General features: G+C 45.0%; 1 protein-coding gene across 7 annotated transcripts in view; it reads left to right on the forward strand.

The window, feature by feature from the left end:
* The window catches only part of arhgap32b (Rho GTPase activating protein 32b), a 78,273-nt gene that overhangs the window by 14,100 nt on the left and 36,219 nt on the right, over nucleotides 1-27,954 (forward strand). For 5 of the 7 annotated variants that reach the window (XM_059009499.1, XM_059009500.1, XM_059009501.1 and 2 more), the window contains exons 2-5: nucleotides 9,281-9,382; nucleotides 13,676-13,784; nucleotides 15,521-15,612; nucleotides 17,175-17,259. In XM_059009499.1, the coding sequence (XP_058865482.1) occupies nucleotides 9,306-9,382; nucleotides 13,676-13,784; nucleotides 15,521-15,612; nucleotides 17,175-17,259 (363 nt within the window). In that variant the 5' untranslated portion in view covers nucleotides 9,281-9,305. Of the gene's footprint in view, nucleotides 1-9,280; nucleotides 9,383-13,675; nucleotides 13,785-15,520; nucleotides 15,613-17,174; nucleotides 17,260-27,333; nucleotides 27,439-27,468; nucleotides 27,653-27,954 lie in introns of those variants that run through there. The other 2 variants (XM_059009506.1, XM_059009505.1) reach the window with 2 other exon arrangements.

Genomic DNA, 27,954 nt, shown 5'->3' on the forward strand with positions numbered 1-27,954 from the left:
GGAAAAACTACAAGCAAAGGTACAATAGAGATGTTTTAGGGAGGTTTGGAGTTGTGTTTTTTATTTGAGGCTGGCATGCTGTTCATTTTACTGGGATTGCTAGACTGGAGTATGAAAGCAATCGGGTTAATGTCAGAAGAACCGTTCCATGACAGAATACTGGTAAACCAATTATCTGATCAAACTTGTGCATTAGGTTAGACTTGTCACCACAAAAATCTGAAGACTGCCTTTTGTCTGGTATCGATGGCTTCTCAGTCTAACAACAAGAACAGTTTATGTGCTTGGCTGTGGGTTGTGATGGTAGTTGGTTTACAGTAAACTGCTCAGTGGTCAGATTGCAGGGTTACAGAGCAATGAAAGCAATTGAATACAAAGAGCTCAATGGTTTCAACTGGGTTGCAGGGTGGAAGAATCCACTGCAACGACTGTGGGATCTGGTTTGGATCTGGTTAGCTCAGAAGCTGGTTGGAATACTTTTCCAACCACAGCAGTTAAAATTCAAAATGATATCCTCCCATTGCAGGAAACTGCCAAGGAAAATAGAGAACACAAAGGTGTATTCACCAGGTTAAAGAAATACATGTTAAGTACATTCAGTGAAACATTTCTCTAAGGCTGGGATGAATGTGTTCCCGATGGTGACTGTACTCTGTACAAAGAATGTAGGCGACTCCTTGCCATCGCTTTTTCTATATAGTGTGTATTTCTATTCTGTGCCAGGTACTGTACTCTTTATTGTGTCGTAAAACGGGTATTTTGTGAAGAAAAACAATGGCCTGGTTTGCATTACAAGTACATGGCAGTTTCTTGCCGGATTCCCACACAGTGACTGTATCAATGCAGAGCTTCGTATGAGAAATGGAACTTCAGCAACTCCTGCAAAATATTTTAAAAAATACGCTAAGTAATATAGCCTGTTTATGGCAGTCATTTCAGTCTTCCTAGTTATTGATTTATTCAAACCAAAACTGTTAATAAAGAATGACTTTTGTTTACACTGGGGTAGGCGCCGTCAATAACCATACATACAGTAATGAATAGCAAGATCATTCTGGTTTTTAATTTGATTGAATATCAACATGGGATTCAAAGAGCAGCTTGCAGTCTCGCCTACAATGGCACAGTGGTGATGTTGGAGTGCACGTTGTACACAGTGGTGATGTCAGAGTGCACATTGTACACAGTGGTGATGTCAGAGTGCACGTTGTACACAGTTGTGATGTCAGAGTGCACGTTGTACACAGTTGTGATGTCAGAGTGCACGTTGTACACGGTGGTGATGTCACATTGTACACAGCTGGACAGCCCACTGTCTGTTAACCGACCTCCGTCAGTTAACAGTACTGTGGCACTGTTCATTTTATTTGTCTTTCTTTGTTTTCAATTCCAAAAGCACTGCTGGAGCATTTGGAGCGGATACAGTTTCCTCAATCAGCTGCTTTCTCGTTGTACTTGTTAAGTCCCCTGGATCATACTGCCTTTCAAACTTTTACTCTCAACTCTAAACCCAATCCTATTATAAGAACCTCACAAAAAGAACAATTCAGGTACTTGATTTACAAAGACTGGATCAATCCCATAGGCCTTTGCTTCCAGAGAAGTCTGAAGCATGTGTTGACATTTCTAACAGTTGCACTCTGTGCTTATCTTCCTGCAAAAGCAACAACAGATTTGTTCTTCTCCACGACAGTAGGGAAGCATTTCTGTGGGTCAGTCCGAAGAGGGGCTCTTGATTTTTGAATGCGTTTCACGCAGTGAGAAAGTGTACTGTATGTCTAGTGCCCCTTCACTTATGAAGCAATCTGTCTGGCAGACCAGTTACAGAGCAACATGACTTGTTACGAGTTTCATCAAAGTCAGCGTGTTGATAAAAACGCTGCAGTTCAGGGCTTTCTGTTCTCTCCGTCTCTCTCTGGGGTTTTGGCTGCCTGATCGAAACCCCCCTGTGCTGCGCGGGAGACCTGTCTGTGTGAAAGACAAGGAGACCTGCATTTAGAGAGCATGTTCTTCTAAAACCGAGCTCTTACTCCATGAGTATTCATAAAAGAATCGCTTCATGCCAGCTGCCCTACTTTCCTCTGCAGGTCACAAAGCCGTGAAAATCGTACCTTTATCATGAGGAAATATTTCACTATTCAAGTTGCACGCAGGGAGCTGTCTAAGCAGGTCAGTATGTGCCAGCCGCTGTTTGCGATTGACAAAGATCAGCACTAGCTGAACCAGGTGTTTTAATATTAGACTGCAGCTTGGCGAGTCTGCTGATACTGTATTGTATAGTGTATTGCAATGCATTGCTTCAGGGGTCACGCCTGAATACAAAATAGAAACAAATGATCTTTCCAGGTTTACCTCTTCAGGTAGTTTTTTTTTTGTTGTAGCTTTTAAAGTACTTTTAATACGGATCCTGGTGACTCAAGAAGCAGTGCTTGTGCTCCAGTGTAGCGGGTGCAAAACACAAAGACGAATGAGAAGACTGTGCTGCCCTGTACCGTACTCAACACGGTTTCTCGTGATGCTGTCTCTCTAACACAAATAGCAACCAGTTTAATTGACTCTCCTGAGAGATGGAATTGAGGTTTTCTTTGTAAAGCTGTATAAGATCCCCTCTCTTCATAACGAGATTGAGAATTCCAAGTGTTTCAATAAGGGGGGCGGGTCGAAGCATAACTAATGATTAATGGGAAGCCTTGTCTGTACCCAGCATTAGTGTGGCACAGAGTTATACACTGGAAACCATCTTGGAATGAGTTTCCCACAAGCTGTCCGATGACTCAGCCCCTGATGTCATCCCTCACACTGCATGAGATGGAAGATCCCAGCCAGAATCCAACATGGGAAGGTAGGGAATTGCAGTGGGGGCTTTGTGGGTTTGTGCAGCTGGAGTCCGTGCAGGGCTGGCTCGAGGCAGCGTTCTGTTTCTCAGCTTCCCGTTATTGCAATCTGTGCAAATGGCATTCTTCTTCAAAGAAACACAGCTGTGTTAACCACAGAGTACAGTAGGACAAGAATCTTACAAGAAAAGAACAGTAAAGCATCTTCAGTCAAGTTATTTTTTACTGCATTTGTTATCCCTAAAGTGGCACTGAAGGGCCTGCATACTGTGTGGGAGGCTCCTTCTAAGACCAGACTAGGTGTTTTTTTGGAGCACATACATTTTCAGCATGGAAGTTCAGTACAAGGCAAACTCAGACGAACGCATTTCTGTTTTATCTGGACACATTGCACATTGTCTTGCTGACACAGATTGTGAAGTTCTCTTGGGGTAACAGAAAGATGACGTCCTGATAAAAATCATTACTGTTTAAGGAGTGGTTTGCTTGCACACATTGTCATGCGAGTCAGTGCAGTGAAAGAGAATCCTGCTGCTGTAGGCTGGATCGATGGACTTCAGTTATTATAAACTGACCCACCTCCAGTACTGTAGTTCACTGTCCAGCAAGCCGGACACCAGGCTGCAGAGTGTTCATTTACTATCCCATGCGTTGGGTGTACTGCACCTTTAACACCGCGCTGGCTTGTTGTGAATGTATTGTGAAGCAGACTGGATCGGAGGGTGCAGTACAATACCCTCCCTCCTTCGCTTTTGTGTTGAATCTGCACAAAGCTGTGGCTTTGAGGAATGTTGTGTTTGCAGGAAAGCCCTCTCTCTCTCTGTGTCTCTCTCTCTCTCTCTCTGTCTCTGTCTCTCTCTCTCTCTCTCTCTCTCTCTCTCTCTCTCTCTCTCTCTCTCTCTCTCTCTCTCTCTCTCTCTAATCTGTTGAGCTGGTAGCTTTGTGAGAGCCTGGGAGATTCCCCAGCAGGTTCCACTGCATTCATTCATTCATTTGCAGACAGCCTGGCCAGGCAATTTAATCAATTGTGAGTCATCGATTTATCCATCCCTGTACACTGCTGCTCAAGATCCTCCTCTTACTGGCTGATTAACAATTGATATTTCATGCTTTGTAACCCAGGGATGATTTAAAAAAAACAAAAAATATATATAACGCAGAGATTTGGTTTTGGTTGATCTGCATATAGTCTTAAGATTTTTAGACAAACATTTCTGAAGAACTGAAGTATCTGGACCATGCTGTCGGTTTAGCAGTTGTTTTTCTTTCAAGGTACAGTTCTTTGCTTCCTGTTGGTGTCAAGCAAAATACTTTATTTGTTTGGCAGCGTCTAGTACTGTAGGTTACGTGCAGCAAAGGGCTTTAGAGACTCCTGCAAACAGAATGCAACAGCTGGTTCCGCAGTATTGGTGCAAGGTTGGATTACTGGGTTAAAGTTAATGCATTTCATTGTTATCTACAAGGTCTACTGAGGGATGGATTGGGTTACAAAACAAAAATGTTATTTTTTTTCAGATAAGCGTGTATGTAGTTTGCCTAACACTGACCCACTGAGTGCCGCTGTTAGGATCTGTTTCCCTGCTGTAGCTGAAAGTTCACAACCACTGGAAAAGAAATGGTGACGTGAACATGCTGTAAACTTGGAAGCACACTTCCTGCAGCACGATTAAGCCTGTAGGTTTACTATTAGGATGCAACAGTAGGGATGGAAGATGTGTTTAACAAGAGCCTCATTGATCAAACTCCCGATCATTTTAATAATATCATTTTGTTGAGAGGAATTCTGAAACCCAGACAGCAGAATTGCAGATTAAATGAATACTAAGTTTGAAGTAAACATTGTTGTTTTTTTTTTTTTTATTACTCAAGACTAGAAAACATATATACAGAGCTATATTCTAATACTAGTGTTCAGCGGATGTATTGAAAAAATGAGCTTTGTGCTTCAGCTCGGAGTTTCAGGCTCGGATGTCTGCTTCTGGGGATGCAGCTGCTGGAGGTCAAACGGAGGGACTCCCAGCTGTTCCAGTCCAGACTCGCTGAAGAGCTCCCGAGCCCTGACCCAAAAGGAAATGGAGGATACACTGTAACAGTTTTCATTGTGAAGCGTTCTGCAGCACATGCCCCTCATGATGGGGATTGCTTTTGCACTGCAGAGAGTAACGCTACACGGTAAAGGGAGAGCGAGCAGGGCACAGGAACTGAAACCACAGACCTCCCTGGAGTGGAGCCAACTGGGACAGGCTTTTAAAAGCAGATCAACAGCAAACACAGAGTCACCCGTGCAGTGTGCAGCACAGGATACGCTGCAACTCCAGCCCTGGTGTTCCATTGCAGGGCTGAGCTCTAGCAAGTATCCATGTCGAGTATGATTTTGAATGAGGAAGTGCAGCAAGCCTAGGTCACTGGAATTCTTTGCTTCAGCGATGTGTCTGTTTGGTCTGTATCCGATTCATCCCGTTATTAAACCGGTTCCAGCATGTGTCTTATGAGAAGCATTGCTTGATTTACACAAAGTTTGCAGTTTGCTTTTGAGATTTGTGTTTTTATAGAATTTAAAATTCCAAACGCTGCACTGGTTTTACATGCATCTCCTGTTGCAGATTGCAATGAAGTGAATTAAAATCCCACAGAGATTAATTTTAAGCAAGCTGTAATTATAAGTGTGGTTAATGGAGACATTTAATTATTTCTTCTAGCGAGTCACATCTTTAATGGCCGGTCCCTGAGCAGTACAGTGTATGAGATTTATCCTCCTGACTGGCCATGCAGCTTTAGTTCTCTTTATGAACCCCCCCCCCCAAAAAACAAAACACAAACCCAGTAGCTGGTGCTTATTAAATACCTGTTCAAAGGTAAGCCTTTTTCCAATGTAATCTTTTTTTGAAGTACGTTTTTATAGACAAAAAAAAAAGCCTGAAATGATTACTTTCTTGTGAAGGGCATTCGAAGGTCAAGCGTAATCTCAGAGTAATCAGGGATCAGCACTTGAAATTGCATGTACATTGGAAAATGAAGAGTGGATTCAAAATGTTTCTGAAGAACAGAAATACCTGGACTTCAGCACAGGTTCAGCAGCTTATTTTTAAATTTATTTATTTATTTTTTTACATGTCGCTTGGAATGAATATTTCATTTGTGGTTGATCCTATATCACTGCTTCGGTCTGTTTGCAGGCGCTGTGTACAGTATCACTACCCAAGACACCACTGCTGTGTAAATTCAGCAAGGCACTGCATCATCACATGCTCTCCTGTCTCTCCCTGAAGGTGCTGCATCATCACATGCTCTCCTGTCTCTCCCTGAAGGTGCTGCATCATCACATGCTCTCCTGTCTCTCCCTGAAGGTGCTGCATCATCACATGCTCTCCTGTCTCTCCCTGAAGGCGCTGCATCATCACATGCTCTCCTGTCTCTCCCTGAAGGCGCTGCATCATCACATGCTCTCCTGTCTCTCCCTGAAGGCGCTGCATCATCACATGCTCTCCTGTCTCTCCCTGAAGGCGCTGCATCATCACATGCTCTCCTATCTCTCCTTGAAGGTGCTGCTGTGTAAATTCAGCAAGGCACTGCATCATCACATGCTCTCCTGTCTCTCCCTGAAGGTGCTGCATCATCACATGCTCTCCTGTCTCTCCCTGAAGGCGCTGCATCATCACATGCTCTCCTGTCTCTCCCTGAAGGCGCTGCATCATCACATGCTCTCCTGTCTCTCCCTGAAGGTGCTGCATCATCACATGCTCTCCTGTCTCCCTGAAGGTGCTGCATCATCACATGCTCTCCTGTCTCTCCCTGAGGGTGCTGCATCATCACATGCTCTCCTGTCTCTCCCTGAAGGTGCTGCATCATCACATGCTCTCCTGTCTCTCCCTGAAGGCGCTGCATCATCACATGCTCTCCTGTCTCTCCCTGAAGGCGCTGCATCATCACATGCTCTCCTGTCTCCCTGAAGGTGCTGCATCATCACATGCTCTCCTGTCTCTCCCTGAGGGTGCTGCATCATCACATGCTCTCCTGTCTCTCCCTGAAGGTGCTGCATCATCACATGCTCTCCTGTCTCTCCCTGAAGGTGCTGCATCATCACATGCTCTCCTGTCTCTCCCTGAAGGTGCTGCATCATCACATGCTCTCCTGTCTCTCCCTGAAGGTGCTGCATCATCACATGCTCTCCTGTCTCTCCCTGAAGGTGCTGCATCATCACATGCTCTCCTGTCTCTCCCTGAAGGTGCTGCTGGGTGCGTTGACGTGCTTCTGCATGCATCCATCCTATATTTAGCATGCAGCCTGTTCCCTCTTGCTGAAATACTTGCTACAGTATTTCCTAATTCAAAAGGTAGCCTGGCTGCTGCTGTTTCCCTGCTAAAGCATACGCATTCATCAACAAAAGGTGTCTTCATTGCCGGTGTGTTTTATTTTTAAGAAGATGAATGGTTGCCTCCCTCCTCTCCACCAGCAATCCTCAGACTTGTTTAATCTGTAACCAGTAAGACCTTATCCCGGCATATCACTAGCGACCCAGTGACTGACTTGGTCAGCCACGTACAATGTCAAGCTGTGCCCAGGAGCTGTTGTTGTTGATGCCACAATAATATAAAGCTACGGATGACAGACAAACGTATATATACAGTGGCAAGTGCAAGATACTGTATACGTTTTCCAAATGGTTTCAAGCAGAGATCTGTAATAGAAAGCAGAAGGAATAAAGATGACCCGAGCCCCCCCAGAAGTTTCAGGACAGTACCGTTTTAAAAGGATTCTCTCTACAGCAGGGTGCAGGATGCAGAAACTGTGGCAAAGGGAACCAGCATGCAATGCTTTGAAATGAGACGCAGTCCATTACTGGCCATACCAGAGTCTCCCTTCCCTGCTGTGCACAGGTGCACTTTGTTCCTGACCGTTCGACAGGCATCATTAGCGCTAAACAAACCCACACTTACCAGCCCGTCGAGGACAGGCTGCTGCAGGATTCCAGAATTCAGATAGAGTTCGCTTTAGTATTACTGCAATGGATTTGAAGTCTTTCTCTGTGTGTTCATTGATTGAAAAGTGTGAGCCTCTCGTACTGGTCTCATTGAGAGAGTGTGCTTGTGCTGGTCTGCTTTAACCTGCACAGGTGAATTCAGTGGAAATTGTTGGCTACAGATACTGCAGGTAGAGATGTCTGTCAGTGATAGCTTCGCTAAGGAATGCTTCTGGCACTGTGTTTTTTTGTTGCTGTTGTTAAGTGATGTAGCGAGGACATGAATAAATTAAACAATTGCATTTGTGTGGGGTTAATCTAAGAAACAAATAATACTGTATTTATTTATGAAAGCTTAATGTTGTGAGATTCACTCATTTGAACAGAACCGACTTAACTACAAACATTAACCATAAACAACATACAAAAAATTATATTGTGGACTGCTGTGTTCTGATTGCATGCATTTTTTTATATACAGGGAAAACACAGGTTTGTAAACGAGTGTTACCAGCATTTGATTTGTTCTTGTGTTTAAAGGGCTGCAGACTGCCCTTGCCGTGAGCCTGCGGAGCACGCGGAGCACTCTCTTTTGAATGAGTCCCAGTGTGTAACACGCTGGTGTGTTTCAAGGGCTCTGGCACAGACTGTGTTGGTGAGGAGTCTGGCTGTACTGTAGGAGCAGCGGGGCCGTCCTTGGATTGTAAATCCATTCCATTTAGAATGCAGGCGTACCCTTCTGGAGATCTGATTGGTTGGAATCCCAGTTTCTAGTTCCGAACGGGTTCTATAAAATGACAGTGCAGTAATTTACTGGAGTATGCAAAGTTTTTAAAAGTACTCCTCCCTCGTTGTTTCACTTTTTATCAATGCTTTTGTTTTAATAATTTGTATGAGCAGGTTTTTCGAGTGATTTTACCTTTTTAAAAGGATGTAAAATAAATAATAAAGTTGGATATTATTCGTCTGTTGGTCAGGACACCATCAGCGGGCAGTTTTCATGATTATCAAACTCTATAGATGTGATAAAAACATTTTTGAACTCACTCTTTTGAGATTCATATTTCAATTTTTTTTTTGTATGATAAAAAGAAGTGATAGTTATTCAGGAATCACTTTCAGGAAGCGTTCATTTTAAACAAGGTGGAATGGGGGAAGTACACTGGAATGATCCACATACTACACAGGAGATGTTAGGTAGAATATTCAAGGGAATTTGCTCTATCCTAATAGTGTGCGATCCGAAGTGGTGCCAGATCTGTTGCTCCAGTTTCTGGGCTCCAGTGCCTCCTGAAGGAGGTTGTTCTCCTGTATGCTGGGTTGTATCAGAGGATGGTGTGGAAAGGGTTAGCTGCAGTAAGAGCTGTGTTTCTTCGCTATGGTTGGAGCTTGGTTGCTAACAGCGGCTTCATTCCCTCTCTCTCTCCCTCCCTCTGCCTCTCCCTCCCTCTCCCTCTCTCTCTCTTTCTTCTTCTCTCCCTGACAGGCTGCTTCTGCAGTGAGTCAACAACATGGAGACAGGCAGTGGGGCTGCAGCGGCGGCACTGGGATCGTTGGGAGCTACTGGGAGCCACGACAATCCTGACAGGTAGGTCAGCCTGTGTCCTATCCCAGGCCGGAGCATTGCACAGCTTCCCTGTGTGAGCCAGCGAGGGAGGGGCATTCATATATGTCATCGCATCTGGGTTGAGTCTTTCTGTTACAGTACAAGGAGATCTGGGACAAGGTTTGATGTGCGTGCGTGCGTGCGTGCGTGCGTGTGTGCGTGTGTGTGTGCGTGCGTGCAGACTGACTCGGGGAAACACTACTGTATTGATGGCAAAGGAGGACAGGCCTGTGTAATTACAAGCATTGGGATATATTTCATTGATATAAGATAGAGGTGGTGCTACTTTTATTATGGCTGCCTTTTTAATGATTCAATCAACTCTCTTTAGATCAAACGAATGTGTCCTCTTAAGTTCTGCTTTTTTGAAGAGGCAGGCATGGAGGGATAGTCCTGTAGCTGCTGAAATATTAATAAATGTGACTGGCTATAATTCAGTACTGGCACCACTTATTTAATTCTTGCCATGTGTGGTTAATAAGGGCTGTCAGTAATGAAGCGTTCTGAATTATTATTTATTTCTTAGCAGACGCCCTTATCCAGGGCGACTTACAATTATTACAAGATATTACATTATTTTTATATATAATTACCCATTTATACAGTTGGATTTTTACTGGAGCAATCTAGGTAAAGTACCTTGCTCAAGGGTACAGCAGCAGTGTACCCCACCTGGGATTGAACCCACGACCCTCCGGTCAAGAGTCCAGAGCCCTGACCACCACCCCACGCTGCTGAATTCTAGTAAAGGAGCTGGGATAGCTACAAGCTCACTAGAACTGCCAGGCCTGCAGAAAAAGCCTGAGAGCCTGCAGAAGGCATTAGCATGCAGGAGTTTAATGTTAATGCCTGCCCTGCAGAGATTCAGCAATGAGGATGAGTCATGTTTAGGGCTCCTGTTACATGAACTGACACTTTACTGTAGTACACTGCAGGCACAGCCACTCAGGTGAGTGCAGGCGCTCCACCCAGGCTGTTGGCATCGGCATTGCAACAGTAGGCAAAAAAACCCAGCCTTGTTAGTGACGCACCCCATCGCTTCATTACAGTATTCTCCTGTCTAAAGAGATGAGTGGTTGTGCAATGTTCACTGGCTTTGTGTACAGATCGGCTTTATGATCCAGTGCCTGTTCTCAGGTAATCACCAGTTAGTTTGCTTCCCCATGTAAAACAAATACTCATTTACACAACCGGTTTCTAACCGGGGGGTTTAAAGCAAGCTGCTCCACTCGTGTCCTGTTAGACGAGTCGTAAGTAACACAAGCGTGTTTGTTCATAGGAGTTCAGAAACAGGCCGGGAAGCTCTTCTGTCTTTTTAAAAGTTGTACAACATGACTACAGCAAACACAACTCCATATACCTGAAAGAGTGGGAGCAGCCTTTCCAGTTAGAACTCCATACCGTGCATCCTGTTTTACTGAAACCCCGGGGCACGTGAATGACACACAGGTCTGTACTGTATCTCCTCCGAAAAGAGCAATTAAAAAAAAAGAAAGTCCACTGCTTGCATTGATAGCCACCTGGTGCTCCTGCACTCCCAGTGCCCGCCGCTCTGCTTGCACAGCACAGAGAGGCTTAGGGACTCTTAGTATCTGAGCACAGAGAAGCTCTATATAATTGATACACCTTCAGAAACTCTGAAAGGTGTTCTGCTCTCAAGCTGTCAGACACTGATTTGCTGCAAGCACCTACAGAGGAGACTAGGAGCTTTAGATTTCATATCTGTCACAAACAGTCATTCGTCCTCTTTTTATAAAGCATTTTCAGAAAGGAGACGTCTCATACAGTACCGCTGCCTGCTCTCGTAGTTCTGCTCTGCACTTACATGCAAAGCGTATGCCTAATTTAATACCAGGTCCAGGAGTAATAGAAGCAAAAATCGCAGGCGCTGATCTACTGTATTTCGTTTGAGGCCCCGATATGCAATACTGTCACATTTACATCACGAGAGCCGTGTTTCCTCGGCGTCTTTCTCAGGGGGTATTAATCGTTTAAATAACGCAGAAATGTGATTTCCCAGATGTGCTGGTTTGCACTGAGCGGGAGTCGAATAGAGTGGTAAATAGTCATTTTCATGTAGCTTCTTAGGGCCATATCTTTAGATACGGGCTAAAGAGGCACTGGCTTATTGCAGGGGCCAGGGAAAGAGCTAATCCTTCAGGATCCGTCTTCTCATTAAAGAGCCTTAAGCCAAGGAGACGGTGTCTTCTACAGCACGTGTTATTGTAGGAACATTTCAAAGGTATGGACTAGGAATACATGTTTTAATTCTAAGTGTTTAGCCAGCCCAGAAGGTTTGTTTTAGACAGACAGAGTCAGACGGTATTTGACAGTAGTTTAGGTTGAGTCTTCTCGTCCTTGTTATTTAGTAATTCTCTTTCATATCCCATTATCTGTCGCTGGAGTGAGAGGAGAGGGTTACAGGGCACTCTGTCCAGTTCCACAACAATTAACCATTGGCTGTATCCTCGGTGCCCCCCAAGTAATTGAACTACATGCTCCCTGTTAAACTGTAAGGACTCTTTTACTGCAGTTGGTATTTACAGTGCTAATGATGCAGCGGCTCGCATGCTGCTTAAAGGAGCCTCCAGGGACCAATCGCATTCAGCCTGGATTGCAATCACTGTCGGCTCTGTGTGTGTGTGTCATGTGAGGGGGGGGGTCAAAAAGTTTGAAGGCGCTGCTTTCTGTGCCAGCATCCAGGTGGGAGGAATGCTTTTGTTTTTTTTTTCAACTCTATATATTTAGACTCCTGTTTTTGTTTTATTCTTATCTGGATGTGTCTGTTTAAAACAGGGATTGTTCTGCGCAGAGATTTTGAAAACCTTGAGATTTTGAAGCGCTCCGCTGTCTGGGTCAGCAGCTGCTTGGTGTTGTGTTGCAGTTGATTACGGATGCAAACGTCGCTGCACTGAGGATGACAGTTTGAGGTCGGGGGTGTGTATATGCTCTCAGAGGGGTGTGTGTGTGTGTTGGGAGAGGGTTGCAGTGCAGTATATGCCTCATTTATACCTGCATCATGCAGCAAAGGAATACTGGCTTTCATCTTTAAAACAATATTACTTACAGTAGCTTTCTAAATTACTGTTGCTAGATTTAATTGACGCTGCCGGCGTGTTGTGTGGAGGCTAGAATAAACAATTCTGCATAGAAAAGACTAAACCTGTGTGGTCAGTGAAAGAATGGATGGTCGGTTTGCTGTAATAGAAACGTCTGTGTAGAAAGGTAAGAGACTTTATTTCCACAAAGTACAAGCTCAACCTTGTGATGTTAAATAGAAGTGAGTCACTCCACTGCATCGTGTTCTGTGCGCAGAACTCTACAGCACAGCGTGAACGGTGACGTCTTCAGCATGTACAGTAAAACAAGAGACATTTTGATTGTAAAAAAAAAAAAAAGAAATAGTCTGGGTGGATTAATGTAGCTGGTTGGGTGGGGTGAATCAAACCACTGAAGAATCCGATTTTCCATTGGGATCAATTATCCTGACAAGACCCAAACCTGCAATAGCTTTAGCTGCTGAGATTTGAGGAGAGGGGCATCTTGCATTTTAAAAGCCTGATTTTTCAAAGCTTGGTAACTTTAACTCTGATAATGCATTCGATTTTTTGTATTTTGATTTAAGAATCATGAATGTTGAGTGCATGTTTCAGTATCCTTGACTGGGAACTGTGCAGAGTGCATGTTGTGTTTCTCTATAATTTAAGGGAATGTCTTTGCCTTCAGGACCTGTACTGTAGCAGCGTTAATTACCTGCCTGTGGTTTCCACAGAGAGTGAAGCGATCCGTTGTTTCCAGAGGAAGTAACGGCACGTGAGATGTTAAGTGGTGTTTAACAAGCTGTGATTCTCACCTCTACTAAATGAGGGTATGAATTACTATTTGCTGTGAACACTTCCTGCTATTTTTCCACATTATTGAATTTGACGTTTTCAGCTTTGGAACCTTTTGGATACTGGAACCCTTTGGATACTGAGGGATTTTTTTCCACAGATTTAAAAAAAGCCTACATGATACAATGGGTCAAAGTTCGTCTTCAGTGAATGGGATGGGGAAGGGGGTGGGGGTTCAGGGTTAGGACTTCATCTTGCATTCAGATGTTGTGGAGTATAAAATCCTGCCTGTTCTTGAACTGTGAGATGGTGCACGCCCCCCTGGTGGTGGCTGACTGTCTAGAGCTGGTGTTTTAACTGCATGGTCTCTGGTTTAGACTCGCTCTGTAGAAAGTAACTCTTGTGTTGCTGCTGCTTGATCCCGCATCTGTCTGTTTTCCAGAGGGTTGAGGGCTTGCTCCCATCCGGAAGAAGATGACCTCGTTCCGGAGCTGGTGAGAAGCATCCACCCCCGAGAGAGGCCAGACTGGGAAGAGACTCTCAGCGCAATGGTACGGTACACACGACATGGTGTTTGCACGCTTCTGAGAATGGACCAGTGTATCTAACAGTGCTGAGGTCTAGAACTCCTAATAAAACCTGTCTGCTCTGTCTGTATTGGAGGAGGTGCTGCTAATAAGGAGGGGGTACGTTATTTAGATCTGTCAGGGTTTGGATTATAGAGAAGACTTTTCCATGACTTTACTCTGAAAAGACTCTTTCAGTTAGACAAGTCACTACGGTGGAGCTGGCTAGAGTGGATTCGTATGTTTCGTTGACGAAAGAATCCTAGAACAACCAGACGATCCAAAGACAATGTCGTGGAAATGTTTGTAGAAGAATCTTCTCACAAAGCATGTGACCCTTACTTTCCCCATGCATTTAAAAAACCCAGAGCGTGCTGCAGGAAACCTCCCTGTCTGCATCCCTGGAGGGAGTGAAGACCTTGTACTTGCATCTCCTATCGGGTGTTGTTTTTAGATAGTTTGTTAAATGCCTCTGCACATGAATTTAAATGGTTGGTCACCATGGCAACTGGGTTTTGTGTTTTTCCCCCTTCAGTTTTGCTCATAAATATAAATGGCTGAGGAGGGTTCATGCAAAAACAAACCCATTCAATTACAAGGGAACATGACACGGGCACTGTGTCCGCAACACAGTGGAGCAAGATAAAGAGTTTGTACCCCCAGCCTCAGTCTGCTTTTCACTGCTCACATTAATATTACTTAATTCAAGGTAGGAGAATGGATTTGAAAGGCAAAGCGACTTCCTTGAAGGGAAACGTGGTCAAGCATTTCCAGAGTCTCGGTGCAGAAGCATTTCCTGTGTCTTTTTTGAGGCTTTGGTTTTGCTTCTGTCAGATTTCATAATTCCTCCCTTTTTTTAATGCCTCGTCTGCACGGCGATCTCAAACTGCGTGCAAATGCTGCCACCTCCTGTTGCAGTTGTGTGGAACAGACAGGACTCGGCCTTCCCTAGAAAAATGGATTTGCACTTCCATTCCATTTCATTATAAGACAGGCTCGAACCCTTTCACTTGATTGTTTGCCGGGTTCATTATTAAGTAACTGGTGGGAACAAAGTTAGACAGTGATGTGGGCTTGAAGAGCCAGGGCTGCCCATGGTACAGTGTCATCATGACAGACAGGACAGGAAGGATTGCGCTGGACAACCCCGCTGCAAGGAGTTTCAATGGCTCTGCTTCCATTATTTCAATTAACAAATGATTGACTACAAAAAGTACATCTGTGTGTGTGCGTGTCAGTGTGTGTTTGTGTGTCAGTGTGTGTGTGTGTGTGTGTATGTGTTTGTGTGTGTGTCAGTGTGCGTGTCAGTGCGTGTGCGTGTCAGTGTGCATGTGTGTGTCAGTGTGTGTGTGTGTGTTTGTGTTTGTGTTTGTGTGCGTGTCAGTGTGTGTGCGCTCCATATTGTCTCCGTTTCTGTTTTGTTTGTTCTCCAGCAGTGTTTGTTTATTTATTTTGTCCAGTAGCTGGATTAGACCTTTTTGTTTTGATTGTATTTCTGTAGTTCCCTTTCTCTGTCTCTTTGTCAGCGTGGGGTCCCCAGAGCCCCCTTGCGGATGTGGAAATCGCCCCACCCTGCTCCATCTTGACTCTGTTCCCAGTCCTCCGCTCAGTTCTCTACACTGAGAGGGACGGTTGACTCTGGGCTGGTGGTGGTGGTGCTGATGGTGGTTCGCTCACACTAATCTCTGTGTTTTTCTGTGTGTGTGTCTCTCTCTGGACAGGCGAGGGGTGCTGAGATCCGAGAACTCCTCGGGGAACCCCCACTGCGATCCTGCGGCAGTACAGCCAGCATGAAAGTGAAGAACATCAAAAAGTAAGAAACTGGGGCGACCTGCAGGGACTGGGCTGTTTCTGTTTCTAAACATTGAAAACGTTTGTTCTGTTATCGCTTTTATTTTAAATTGGGTTCAGGTGTTTAATTCGGCTCGACACACAGAGGGGCAAGAGATCCGGTGATGTAAACAGTAGAGCCTGATATCCATGTGATCTGAAATGTATCTGTATCCGATGGAAAATGTGTTGCATTAAGCTTAGCTGTACTGTTCAATTCTTCTTTAAACATTAATATATATATATATATAGATCACATAAAATGGATTAACATTGGTCCTGTTCGTTTCTTGAGGGGTGACGTGTTTAGAAGCATCTGGAGATGCTGATGTAATGGTGTGAATTCAAGTCGTTGGCTTCATAAAATGGCAACGCCTTGAAAGAATGAAACATTCCCTGGCACCACATCTGAACTGACACAGTAAATGCATTATACAATGGGCAGTTGTCCCATATTCTCAAACAGGCCATGATGGTGAATTCAAAGAAGCAACTGCTGCGTTTTCTGGTGCAGTCCTCCCGTTCCATTAAACCTGCTTTCTCTGATCCCTTTGAAAGAGGTGCAGTTGAAAAGCAGCTTCATGTGAGAAGCTCAATATCAAATATAACTCCTCTTCCCAATCACTGCGATAATGACTAGTTCAAAGGAAGCGTGGCTTTCCTCTTTCTCAAAGCTGCTCAGCAGGCAGCCAGAAACCCCTCTTCTGAAAATGCAGCGGAGAATCTCACTGAATTATACTGATACCCGGTCCCAGCTGTGCAGATGGTATAAGGGACCTTGTTATGCAGCCTTGCAGAGCTGTCACGAGGCGTGATTTCACAAATGTCCTCGGCCACATGTCCAGCCCAAGGCCACTTGCTTCTGTCAGTCCTCTCCACAATATAGTACCCATCCCTCCTGCTTGGTTTTCAGATGCATTGCTTTTATATTTCCAGCACTCCTTCATACAGTTCACATATAATCGTGGATCACATTGGCCCTCACAAACTAATGCTGTGTAATCTAATTGAGAGTCTTCAGTTAATATGAACAGCATCACATCTCAATACCTTCCCTGTTTCAGAACATTAAAATGGGACCCCTTCTAATGAAAAGCTAATCTCTTTAACAGCGCACGTGTGTCTGTTTACTGTATGTAAAAACATGCACAACATCAAGGAGGGTTGTATTGTAAAGATTTAAACCAAGTACAGTATTTAGATGCATCTCTGTACTAGATCAATTGAATAAACCCAAATATGTATGAAGAGAAAATTCAGTCCTGAAAGTCCAGTGCATTAAAACATTACAGACTGGTTTCACAGACCCCGGTTAAAACTAGTCTTGGACTCCCTTACGTAAAGTAACATTAGGCAGTCCAGGATTATTGCTAATCAGGGTCTGTGAAACCAGCCGCAAGCCAGTTTCTGTTTTAGATTCCTCCCCCCCCCCCCCACCCCCCACCTTATTACAACATTTGGCCACCAGGCGGCCTTGTATCTATTGCAATGCAAATGTAAGTGAATGCCACAGTTCTAACCGTAACAATGTCCCTGTGTTCTCAGGCTAACCTTTACCAAGGGTCACTTCCCCAAGCTGGCAGAGTGTGCTCATTTCCACTATGAAAACGTGGACTTCGGAACTATCCAGGTGCGTGACGTCCCGTCCCGGGTAATACACACCCTGGGGGGGGGGGGGGTGGGGGGAGCCGGGGAGAGCGTGCTGGGTTACATTCTGGCTGTGATGGACGCATTCGTACATTTGTTCCTGAATTTTGCATTTGGGTTTGGATGCACAACCAGCTGTCTAGATCTGTTGTTTAGAAGTGTAGGGATTTGTTTCCTCCAGGTCAAAGCAATACATTGCATTTGAAAAATGGGTCTTGTAGTGATGTGCACTGGAAATCAATGCAGGGTTAAAAAGCATGTTTAAGATGTGTTTGTAGCTAAATCGTGGCGAGCAGCGCCATCGGTGTGGATATTAAGGATGTGTCATTTAATCCAGCTGGTTCATTGTTCTACACAATTCGTTACAATATATCTTGGATCTGTGGTCTTGAGTGGATTTACAACGTCTTTCAAAATTCCTTTTTGTAATTCGATCAGTTAAACTCCTTGTGCATTTGCTTGACTTCGCTTTGCAGACTATGCGTACAGTGTAGATGGGATTAACGAGACGCAGCACTGTGCTCTAATAATTGCACAGGAATGTGTGCCTTGGTGTGAAGCATTGGGTTTCAAGATTGCTCTCATTAACATGGTTTACAAGCTAGCTATAGCATTCTACTCCAGCTTTTGTATGACCCCAGAGTGCATGGCATGGCTTTCCACTTCTAAAAATTTCTCTTGTAAATTTCCTTCCAGCGAGAAAAAAGAAAAAGCGTCTCCTGCAGCTGCACAGTTTCCCTTTGAGTTTAGGAGAGACTCTGAACTGCAACACTTAGGCTATAATAGATTGGCCTATTACGACTAATAAGCTGGACTGCCAGTGGTGCTGCAGTTCAGGTTTTATTTGGCGAGTAATAACGGTGTCCTCGCTTAGCATTTCACCCCTGCCGAGTTATTCTTGTGTTTTTACGAGCAGCCCCAAAGGTCTTAAAACAAGTGAATTAAACTGCGGTGTGATTTATCAGCCACGTTAATAGAACGCGTTCCCAGCATGTATTTAACATTGAGGCTCGGGTGAACGGGGCTTGATCTCGGTTTCGTCAGCCTCAGTGTTATTTCCACCCCTTCCTCACCAGTGGGAGTCTCTAGTTTCAGTGCTGGTGCCTCCCTGTTGTGTCTCTGTCACTGCAGTATGCTGTGACGGGATTATTGAGGCGCATTGGCAGAGCATGCTGGAGCTCGGAGCTCAGAGCTCACACTGTGCCTGACTGGTTCAATATTCAGTAGCTTTAAATCAACACACACGCAGAAATTAAAAAAAAAAACAAAAAAAACTAATGCACAGTGTTTTATAAGACCTTTCAAATCCCCTGCCCTTTTCAGGTAGAAAACCTTTCAATTTTCGCAGATAACGGAGGATGTCAATTGTAATCTCTGAAATGAAACACTTAGCGCTTTGTTCCTGCCTGGTGCTGGGGAGACTGAAAAGCACTGAAGCTGAACCTCGGAAGAGCTCTGGTGACGCTTTCTCTAACACCCTGTGGCAGCATTGCGTGAAATTGCCATCTGAAACAAAGCTTTTTATTTGAACTCGTCTCATTTTGAATGTGAGATTTGCTGCCGTTGATAAAGCAGGTCTCCTCTCCGGTTTTATGACAGTCTTTTATGTGGTACGATGGCAGCAGTGAAAGCTCTCTGCTTCATGTTAAGCTCACGGACGGATTTCTTCACCTTTTGCTGCTACGTTTAGAATTGATCTTGCAATTCCTATTTAAACCACTAGAGGGTAGTAACGTCCTGTTTTGCTGTTATAGAATCTATGGGGCTGCCACAGGAGTCCAGCATCATACAGTACGTTTACATGGCACTAGAATACTAGAATATTCGGAATGCTCTGAGTGCATGCAGACGGAATTCTCTTATTCCGTTAAGAAAACCTCAACAGTGTAACTTATTACTAACTAGCATTACCTATTCATCACACCCCGTCCAATATTGAGGGCGGGGAGCTGACGAGCGGATTAGGTCATTTTCACAATTTATTGTATCGTTGTTCAATTTTGCAGTATCCATAACCTTGTACCTTTACATTTTAATACAGCCGTCCTTACGTCATTGTTCGTCCTCACTCATCACTGTGCTGAAAGTCCACTCTTCTCCCAGCTCTGTATCTTTGCTGTCGAGACGCTCTGTCAGGTTTAAAGCAGGACTCTGGGTACCTGTTGGATCCCCTCCCTTTCTTTCACCGCTGGCTCTGTGTGACGCTCCGTCTTCATGGAATGTTAAAACTTCCAGACGGATGCAGCGGAGAATATGCAGAGAGAGAGAGAGCTGGATCCCTATGAGTGGCAGCTGCTCCACTGAGCTACCTTAGACTTGACATAAACCACAGGGGACTGGGGAGGAAACTGAATGCCAGTGTGGGTCAGCAAAGGGAATTGCTTTTCACATCCGTCGATTAGAAGATCTCGCCGCGACGCAGGGTGCTTTTTTTGATTTAAAGGTTATATATTTTCCTTAATGCATTAGCCTTTTAGCAATAGATAACTCATTGTAATCAAATCTAAAATGTGCAGCTTGTATTGATCTTCAGCTGTTACAGAAACAGGGGGACATTTTTCAATGCTGCCCTGGGGTTTAACCCTTCGAAGTATAAACGCAGTGCTTTTAGCTGGGATTTGAATGAGTTTACAGTAAGCCAGATCTTCTGATTGTTCATGCAGCATCTTGATTCCCATTGTTCACGTATGTAATGTACAGAAGTTCTCGACGGTCATGTGGTTCATTTCACTATTAATGCCACCCCCTCCCCATTTAGTTAATAAACGCTTTGGCTGATTGGTTACTCTGTTTTAAGGGCAAAGCGTTATTTATTGACAAGCCAGTCAAGCTTCTTGATCGCTTATTCCTTGATTTCAAGGATTTCAAAAGGTCACTTTGGTGTTCTGGTGTTAAATTATTACTATTATTATTATTTTTCAGCTTTAGCATAAAAAAGTCTGCTAAACAAATACTTGTCTAAGATCTTCCTGCCTGTATAATTGTCCTGGGAGTCCAGGGACTTGTCAGTGTGAAACATGGCTGTGTCCCCCCTCCTCCCTCCCCCCTCCCCCCCTGAGAGAGGCACATTACCGCCCCCTCCCCTGCTCTGTAAATCACACTCAAGGTCACGGGGACCCCAGCGTGTTCACATATTACTGTGGAGCGGATTGCTGCTTGGCTCTTTCTCACTGGCTCCCTGTCACTGCGGATTTCTCCAAACTGAATGAATCTCTTTTTATTTTCAATTCATTTCAACCTCTTCTGTCTCCTTTTAGAAAGTGCAGCAGTCTAGGGCAGCTTTTCCAGCCATAGCCTGAAAAGAAAAGTGTATAACAGGGTGATGTGTGTGCAGGGTGATGTGTGTGCAGGGTGATGTGTGTGCAGGGTGATGTGTGTGCAGGGTGGTGTGTGCAGGGTGATGTGTGTGCAGGGTGATGTGTGTGCAGGGTGATGTGTGTGCAGGGTGATGTGTGTGCAGGGTGATGTGTGCAGGGTGATGTGTGTGCAGGGTGATGTGTGTGCAGGGTGATGTGTGTGCAGGGTGGTGTGTGCAGGGTGGTGTGTGCAGGGTGGTGTGTGCAGGGTGATGTGTGCAGGGTGATGTGTGTGCAGGGTGTTGTGTGCAGGGTGATGTGTGTGCAGGGTGTTGTGTGCAGGGTGATGTGTGTGCAGGGTGTTGTGTGCAGGGTGTTGTGTGCAGGGTGGCGTGTGCAGGGTGGTGTGTGCAGGGTGACATGTGCAGGGTGTTGTGTGCAGGGTGATGTGTGTGCAGGGTGGTGTGTGCAGGGTGTTGTGTGCAGGGTGTTGTGTGCAGGGTGGTGTGTGCAGGGTGACATGTGCAGGGTGTTGTGTGCAGGGTGGTGTGTGCAGGGTGTTGTGTGCAGGGTGGTGTGTGCAGGGTGACATGTGCAGGGTGTTGTGTGCAGGGTGTTGTGTGCAGGGTGTTGTGTGCAGGGTGTTGTGATAGATTGAAGCTGCATGGGCTGAGTGTGTTGTTTTTAAATCAATGGGTGTGAAGGTAAATGCTTGAAAAGCTTTTCTTCCAGTCCACCGGATTTATTTTCCTTTTTGTAACGAAACAGGGAAAGATATATAATACGTTATCCCATATTTGTAATATCCATGGCTCTATCATTCTCACCAAACAAACTTGCCTGATCTGCAGATTTACTAATATACTGTAGAGTGATAAACAAACAAAAACAGCACCAAAGGCTAAAAAGTCATTGAAATGAAACCAGGACACAAAGACTTTACAACTAACAGAGCACAGGCCATGGGGCTCCTGCAATCAGCGGCTATCAGTGCTGTTACATTAACCGCTACGTATGGCAACCACTCCTCTCCAGCAGGGCTTCTGTCCCTGGGGTGACGTTAAACCCACAGCGCTTCCACTGGGACCCCTCATGATGGATGGCTTCTAACTTGGCAGTGTTTGGTGTTTTTTTTTCGTCGTCTTTCCCCAGCAGTGGCTATGTGATATTATAGCCATCCCGTAAGGCAGTATTGCTTGGGTCAGCTGGATTTGAAGTGCTGATCGCGGGGATGGTCAGATTGTGGTTTGCCTGCCTCTGTCAGCAATCGAGGAAGTAGTTAAACTGGGGAGAGCTTCCTGCAGTCACAGATTTGTTCACTGAGCCCTCATTCAGGAAGAGATAACCAGCCTTCCCCCCCAGCAGTGATCTCTAGTGGCTGCTTGAGCTGGCGCCTCGTTATTGCATTCAGTGTTGCATTTAATCCTAGTCTTCAGTTACTGTGCGCTGTATGTACTGTGTGTCGTGTAAATGAAACAAACGCAGCCCAGCAGTACTCTGTGTGTGTGTGTGTGTGTGTGCGTGTTTTATTTGTAGGATTATTATTCACACAGAAAATAATGCACACTAGCATTGCAGTCTTTAACTGTGTACGCTACATGCTCCTTTGAGCTTTGGTGCTTGTGAAATTACTCCTGACAGGTGACGGGCAATGGCACCGTCAGACAATCCTACTGTATTAGTTACTATTGCATAATGTGGTGTTCCTTCTGCAGTGTCCTTTCGGGTTAGGGTTCCTAAGGCATGCATTGCCATTACAAAAGGACGAAGTGAACCGTTTCTTGAAGGCTCTGGCACTGGTGGAAACTGCTTCCAGTTCAGTAGCAGACGGGACTGTAATGCACACGTTCGCTTGCCCTGCCTAACCGGGGTTGTGTCGTACTCCCAGGAGAAATGCTGTGAACACACCTCTCCTCCCCGCAGCGCTTCCCGTTCAGTGCGAGTGAAAGCCATTGCCAGCTGCTGAGCGCGACAGTTCATCATAGTTCCTGTGACTCGCTAATCCCTGCCCCCCTCCCTCCGCAGCACACTGTAATGATGAGTCGTGGCTGCCTGCAGCCTGCCTGCACTGCTTTCCATTAACTTGACCTGCGTGACACCAGACTGAAGGGATCAGTGAAAACCCCTACTGTGCCCTACACTGTCTCCTCTTAGTGTTTAGTATGTTTAGAGTGAAGGCAAGTACTAGTAAAATGATATCTCTTTCATTGGATTTATTGTTAAACACATTGTGGACTAGATTGAAAAGCTTGCATTTTCTGTTTCAAAAAGGAAAACCCTAACCCTACTGATGCGTGATATTTTCAGGAGGAATTATTCATAGTGATTGTAGCTTTCATAAAACTAAAACTGTATTCTAGTATTGTTGTTGTTATAAGTATCTAATTACATTGCATGTATATTTCTTAATGTTGCACCACTGGGAAATAGTTTTGTAAACGTCAAAACAAAGATGAGAACGCAGTAAATGTGCCCTCCTTTTATTCGTCTCCTGCTCCCTCTGTTCCCTCCTCTTTCCTGTGTCACTTTCTCCACATCTGCAGGGCTGGAAAGCTTGGAATCCCCTTTCCTTTCCTTTATAAACTCTGGCTGCTGTTTATTTTTGGTGGAAAAATGAATCCTCTGATCACAACCATCTGGCGGCTGTGGGAAAAGGCGCTTGAAACACAAAGTATCATTTGGTATTCCAGGAAACGTTTTCCTCCTTAAACTAAAGCGACGACGCTCCCTTTTTCCGTGGCACGTTTCGTAGCTGAAGTGGAACACACAACCCGTGTATATTGAATATTAACAAAGCAGGGCTTTCCTCCAGGCAAAGGAACTCGCCCTATTCAACCACACTCTACATGATAACGTGAGCAAAAGTAACCGTTATAAGAATAGATTTTTTTTTTTTTGTTTGGTTTTTTCATCAGATTCTTAGGCACTTGCCTGCATTTGCCAGGTCGTCTTTGTAAATGAGAATTCGTTTTCAATTGAACCATCTGGATACAGGTTTTGATTGATTGCTCTCTCTTCTGAGCCCTGTCCCTTAAAAGGGATGGAAATAAAACTCCGATTGCAAAGCAGTTTGATCCATTCCTGGCTTGACAATAAGTTTAAGCCAAGCTTGTTACCTGTACACACTGGGGCTAATCCAGCTGGCATTGAAATCTGGAATGAATGAAACTGCTATGCAATAGGAGTCTTGTTTCCATAACTGCTTGGAAGCTTTATCCTTCAGAAAGAGGAAATGCAGACGTAAATAAATATTTGAAAATCCCATTATTGTTGTCCTGCTTGCCATTTAGAAACTGCAGTATCAGATAGCGAGGTGTGATTGAGCAACACAGTGGCTGAACACCAGATAGAAACTGTGATCCCAGATTGAGCAACACAGTGGCTGAACACCAGATAGAAACTGTGATCCTGGATACACGCCAATCACTTACTGAGTTTTCATCGGTGGAGAAGGAACGGTTTTCAAAGAATTAGATCCAGGAGTTCTCTTGAGGGCTGCAGTGTAAGAGGTGGAATTGATAGCATGCGTTCGAGGGGAGGAGCGGTAGAACCCTGCGGGGTGGAATGATATTAACATCAAGCCGGTTCTAGCTCAGATTAGCATCCCCCCCCCCCCCCCCTCCAGACTCGATTAGAATTCACAGCCCTGAGCCGTCACTCATATCGGTATGGTTTGATAGCAGAATTGAATACTGACACATACAAATAAATAAGACTGAAAGCCACTTCGCTGTGTAGTATCCCCCTCAGTCCCTATGTTCACTGAAACGGATGGTTGATTTTTCATTTTGCATTCTGCACAGTAGGTTTGTGGGGTTGGCACCTGGGATAGAAGTGGATGTTTTGTAAATCCGACAGCACTAAAATAAACTGTGCATGATTTCCACACGTACAAGCTCAGCATGTATTTGAACTGGTTATGAATACTGGAGAGGATGCCTATTCGGGCGCGTCAGTGAGCACAGTGTACATGTCCTTGCATGCGGACCTAGTTTGATATGAACAGCACTACTAAGTAAGAATCAATACGCAACCTACAAAGGTTAAAGATGTTGTCTCCGTGTACTGTAGCTCGTTTCTGTGCAATTGTCATTTTATATTTTGCTGATGATGCAATTAATCCTTATGCCTGCATGCCCCCCCCCCCCACGCAGGTTTTACACCTGTGTCTCATTAGGTAATATAGTCCACTAAGCAGTTTGCCATTGGGCCTGTGCCAACTCAAACTCATCTTAGTCTGCTGCTGATGGAAACAAATGGGACTCTTTTCAAAGCGCTTTCACCTTGGTCCCAGTGGCAGATGGAAAGCAGGCATAGCAGAGTTGAGTTCTGGTGTTCTGGCTCTGAGCAGACAATGGACTGCATTACAAAACCTCCAATTAGATTCATCCAAAAACTGCACCTGTTAATGACTGTAGGGAGGGTGTTGCATACTGAATGCCTTCTTCCAAATAGCATCCATGCATGCTGGAGTTTAACTACTGTTGCCCTTGATGAGATGTTTTTTCGGTGCATTCATTTTATGGACTGGTTGATGATGGCCAGTGAACAGGCTGTGAAATTAAAGGCGGAGGTTTGATTGCAGTCCTGTTGCTCTGCTGCTTCCTCACACATGCATGTTTGGAATATGAAAACCTGTAAAGGAGTTGTTTTATTGTGGTGGGTTGGTTGTGATATTTGAAACCAGCTCTCGTTGCTGTGTCATTCTTCCCAGTCAGATCAGATCTTGATCCCTGTGTCGGTGCTGGAATGCTGCTCCGTGCTGTCTCTGGCTGACACTCTTCATTGTGATAGCTGGCGGAGACAGGCAGCTGACTGTACGCATGCAAGGCTCCAGTGCTCTGCACTTCCTTTGTGTGTTCTCATTGGGACTGGGGTGGGGGGAATGCACATAGTGCGCCTCTGTAACTGTATTGAAGTCTGCATGTACCAACCACATTAAAGTGTTCAATTGAACATGGCTGTGAAAAATAACCAGTGAAAAAGGCAGGTCCAGATAAGAGGGTCGGCTTGTTTTCAGTATGACTCACACCTACCTGTTTGCTTGTTGCCAGTGGATTCCCTGCCGCTCCCCCCCGCACGCCCCCTTCGCTTCCCTTTCTACTGCAGCAGCTCTCGTCATTCCCAGTGAAGGACAGCGGAAACGTTGGAATGTGGAATTGGAATCGCATAAAAAAAATAAAATAGGGGTCTGCAGATCTTCGAGAGAGAAGAGGGCTTGATTTATAGCACTGGCCATGTTCCAGCCAGCAGTGTTGTTTACGATGAGAGAACTGCTGTATGAATCCCAGCCCCCTCTTCCACCTCGCTCCGGCTCTGGGGATGAGGTACGATGAGAGAACTGCTGTATGAATCCCAGTTTTGCCTGTAATAAGATTCCAGCCTGTGATTTATTGCATGCTCCTGATGATGCAGAGCTTGGTTGCTTCGTGGTTTTGTAGACTAGTTTAGGACCTGTCTTTGTAAAACAAGGAATACTGAGCTTGGGTATTTGAGTAGATCCCGGTCCAGGTCTAGATTAGTTCATAGCCATGTAGCTGTAGATGGGTCCACATGATGGGTGCTGCAATGCTATTGCTTCTGCCTTGTATTGGGGGGGAATGGAACTCCTCGCATTCCAATACACTTGCATTGGTTTCATTGTATTGAGCTGCTTATCCACAGACTAGGGTGGCAGAGGCTATTTCAACATGTTTTACTTACAAGGTCCATTTTTTTGCATGGAATATCCAGAGCAGTTGGCCAAACTGAACAGGGGGAAAAGATTGTTCATTCCTGCCACTCCCTAACCCCCCTGCCCCTCCTCCCTGGGCTTTTCCAGTGTCTTTTGAGGCTTTCAGACCAGCCTCTTGAGTTACCTCCAGGAAAATCTTTAATTGTTCTCAGATGTGATTGTGTGCTTGTTAACTCTGTGTGCCTTGAAGGGATGATGTCATGGTGACTGCTTTCACAGGTTGTTAGGCTCTGCCTGTCTGTCCCAACAGTTAAATATGAACAGACCCAGGCAATGGCTACAGTGGCGTGCTTTATACCATGCACTACCCTCAAACACAGTATAGGGGCCCCTGTGTTCAGTTCTGTCGATTACTCTACTCTATGGGAATAGCTGTGTTAAGCAACTGCCCCAGTTTAAACAGACATCTCCTCACGTGTTTTTGCAGTTAAGTTATCAGCCTTTGAATTGTGCTTCCAGGTTCTTGGTAGTGAAGCCTGCATAGAGCTGTACAGACGGTGCTTTCAGTCCCTTTCATGAGCCCTTAACTCAACTACACGACGCTACAAGCTGTTTGCTCCTGTGCAGAACAAATCAGTGGGACTTGGTTAAGCAGAGTCTCTCTTTAGCTTTTGTCTCGAGGTTATAGCTGTAGTAAATGTTTTAAAGGGGAAGAAGTGCCTAGAGTAAACACACGAGCAGCGCAGAGGCACGCTGTGGATAGCATGTGGTGGACCAGTGCAGGAGCAGGGGAGGGAGAGCCTGCCTTCACTCCCCCTCCTCCTGTTTCTTTTGGCTCATACAGAGCTCCATGCTTTGTCCTGGGGGGACTGTACCAACGAGAGAGAGAGAGAGAGAGAGAGCGAGAGAGAGGAGGGAGAGGAAAGGAAATCCTGCTCTTTTTGCAGTGCAAATTGAGCGTAAAATGGGCAGCGTTGAGCTAGGCTAGCAGAGCAACGGACACAGAACAGGAGAGAAGGGAATGAGAAACATCCTGGACTGAAATCTGTTATCAATTCAAACCAGCTAAAATCTAGCAGCTTTCCTTTTTTTTTTTTTTCTTTGTGTAAATGAGGCTGTGAGGAGATGCAGTATTTCATTCTGTCTTCCTACTCCTGATGGGATTGTAAACACGAGAGGCGCCGGGATTGACGTGTGTATTCCATTGTGTGTGTGTGTGTGTGTGTGTGTGTGTGCGCGCAGGGGCCACACAGAGATGGAAACATCAAGCGTTTGTCGCACAGGCTGAGGCTAAGAGGTCAGACATCTAGACTGCAGGCTTTGCATCTCCCACCTCGGCTTGAATTCGGCACTACGAGGTAAACAAAGGGAGACGGCGCAAGAGAGAGAAGAATAGCCTTGCATCTGTGAGTATTGACATCAGATTCTACAAGCAGTCAGAGCCAGGGAAAACAGGAGATCCTGGCATCTAATGCTGCGGCTCACTGACTTGGTGTGCGTGTGTGTGTGTGTGTGTGTGTGTGAGATCCTATAGGGTTAAGCCATCATCTCATCCTCTCGCTACAGACAAAGTGGTTTACATTTATTCATTTTTCTTAAAGGAGAAAGTTACTGCATGATGTCCAGGGTTCTTTAATGTGATTCTCGTTGCTGTTTAGAGGTTAGGACAAGGATTCAGGGAATCCTGTCTTTTGTAACATTGTTGTGT

This window comes from Acipenser ruthenus, chromosome 39, assembly GCF_902713425.1.
Source record: "Acipenser ruthenus chromosome 39, fAciRut3.2 maternal haplotype, whole genome shotgun sequence".
Lineage (NCBI taxonomy): Eukaryota > Metazoa > Chordata > Actinopteri > Acipenseriformes > Acipenseridae > Acipenser > Acipenser ruthenus.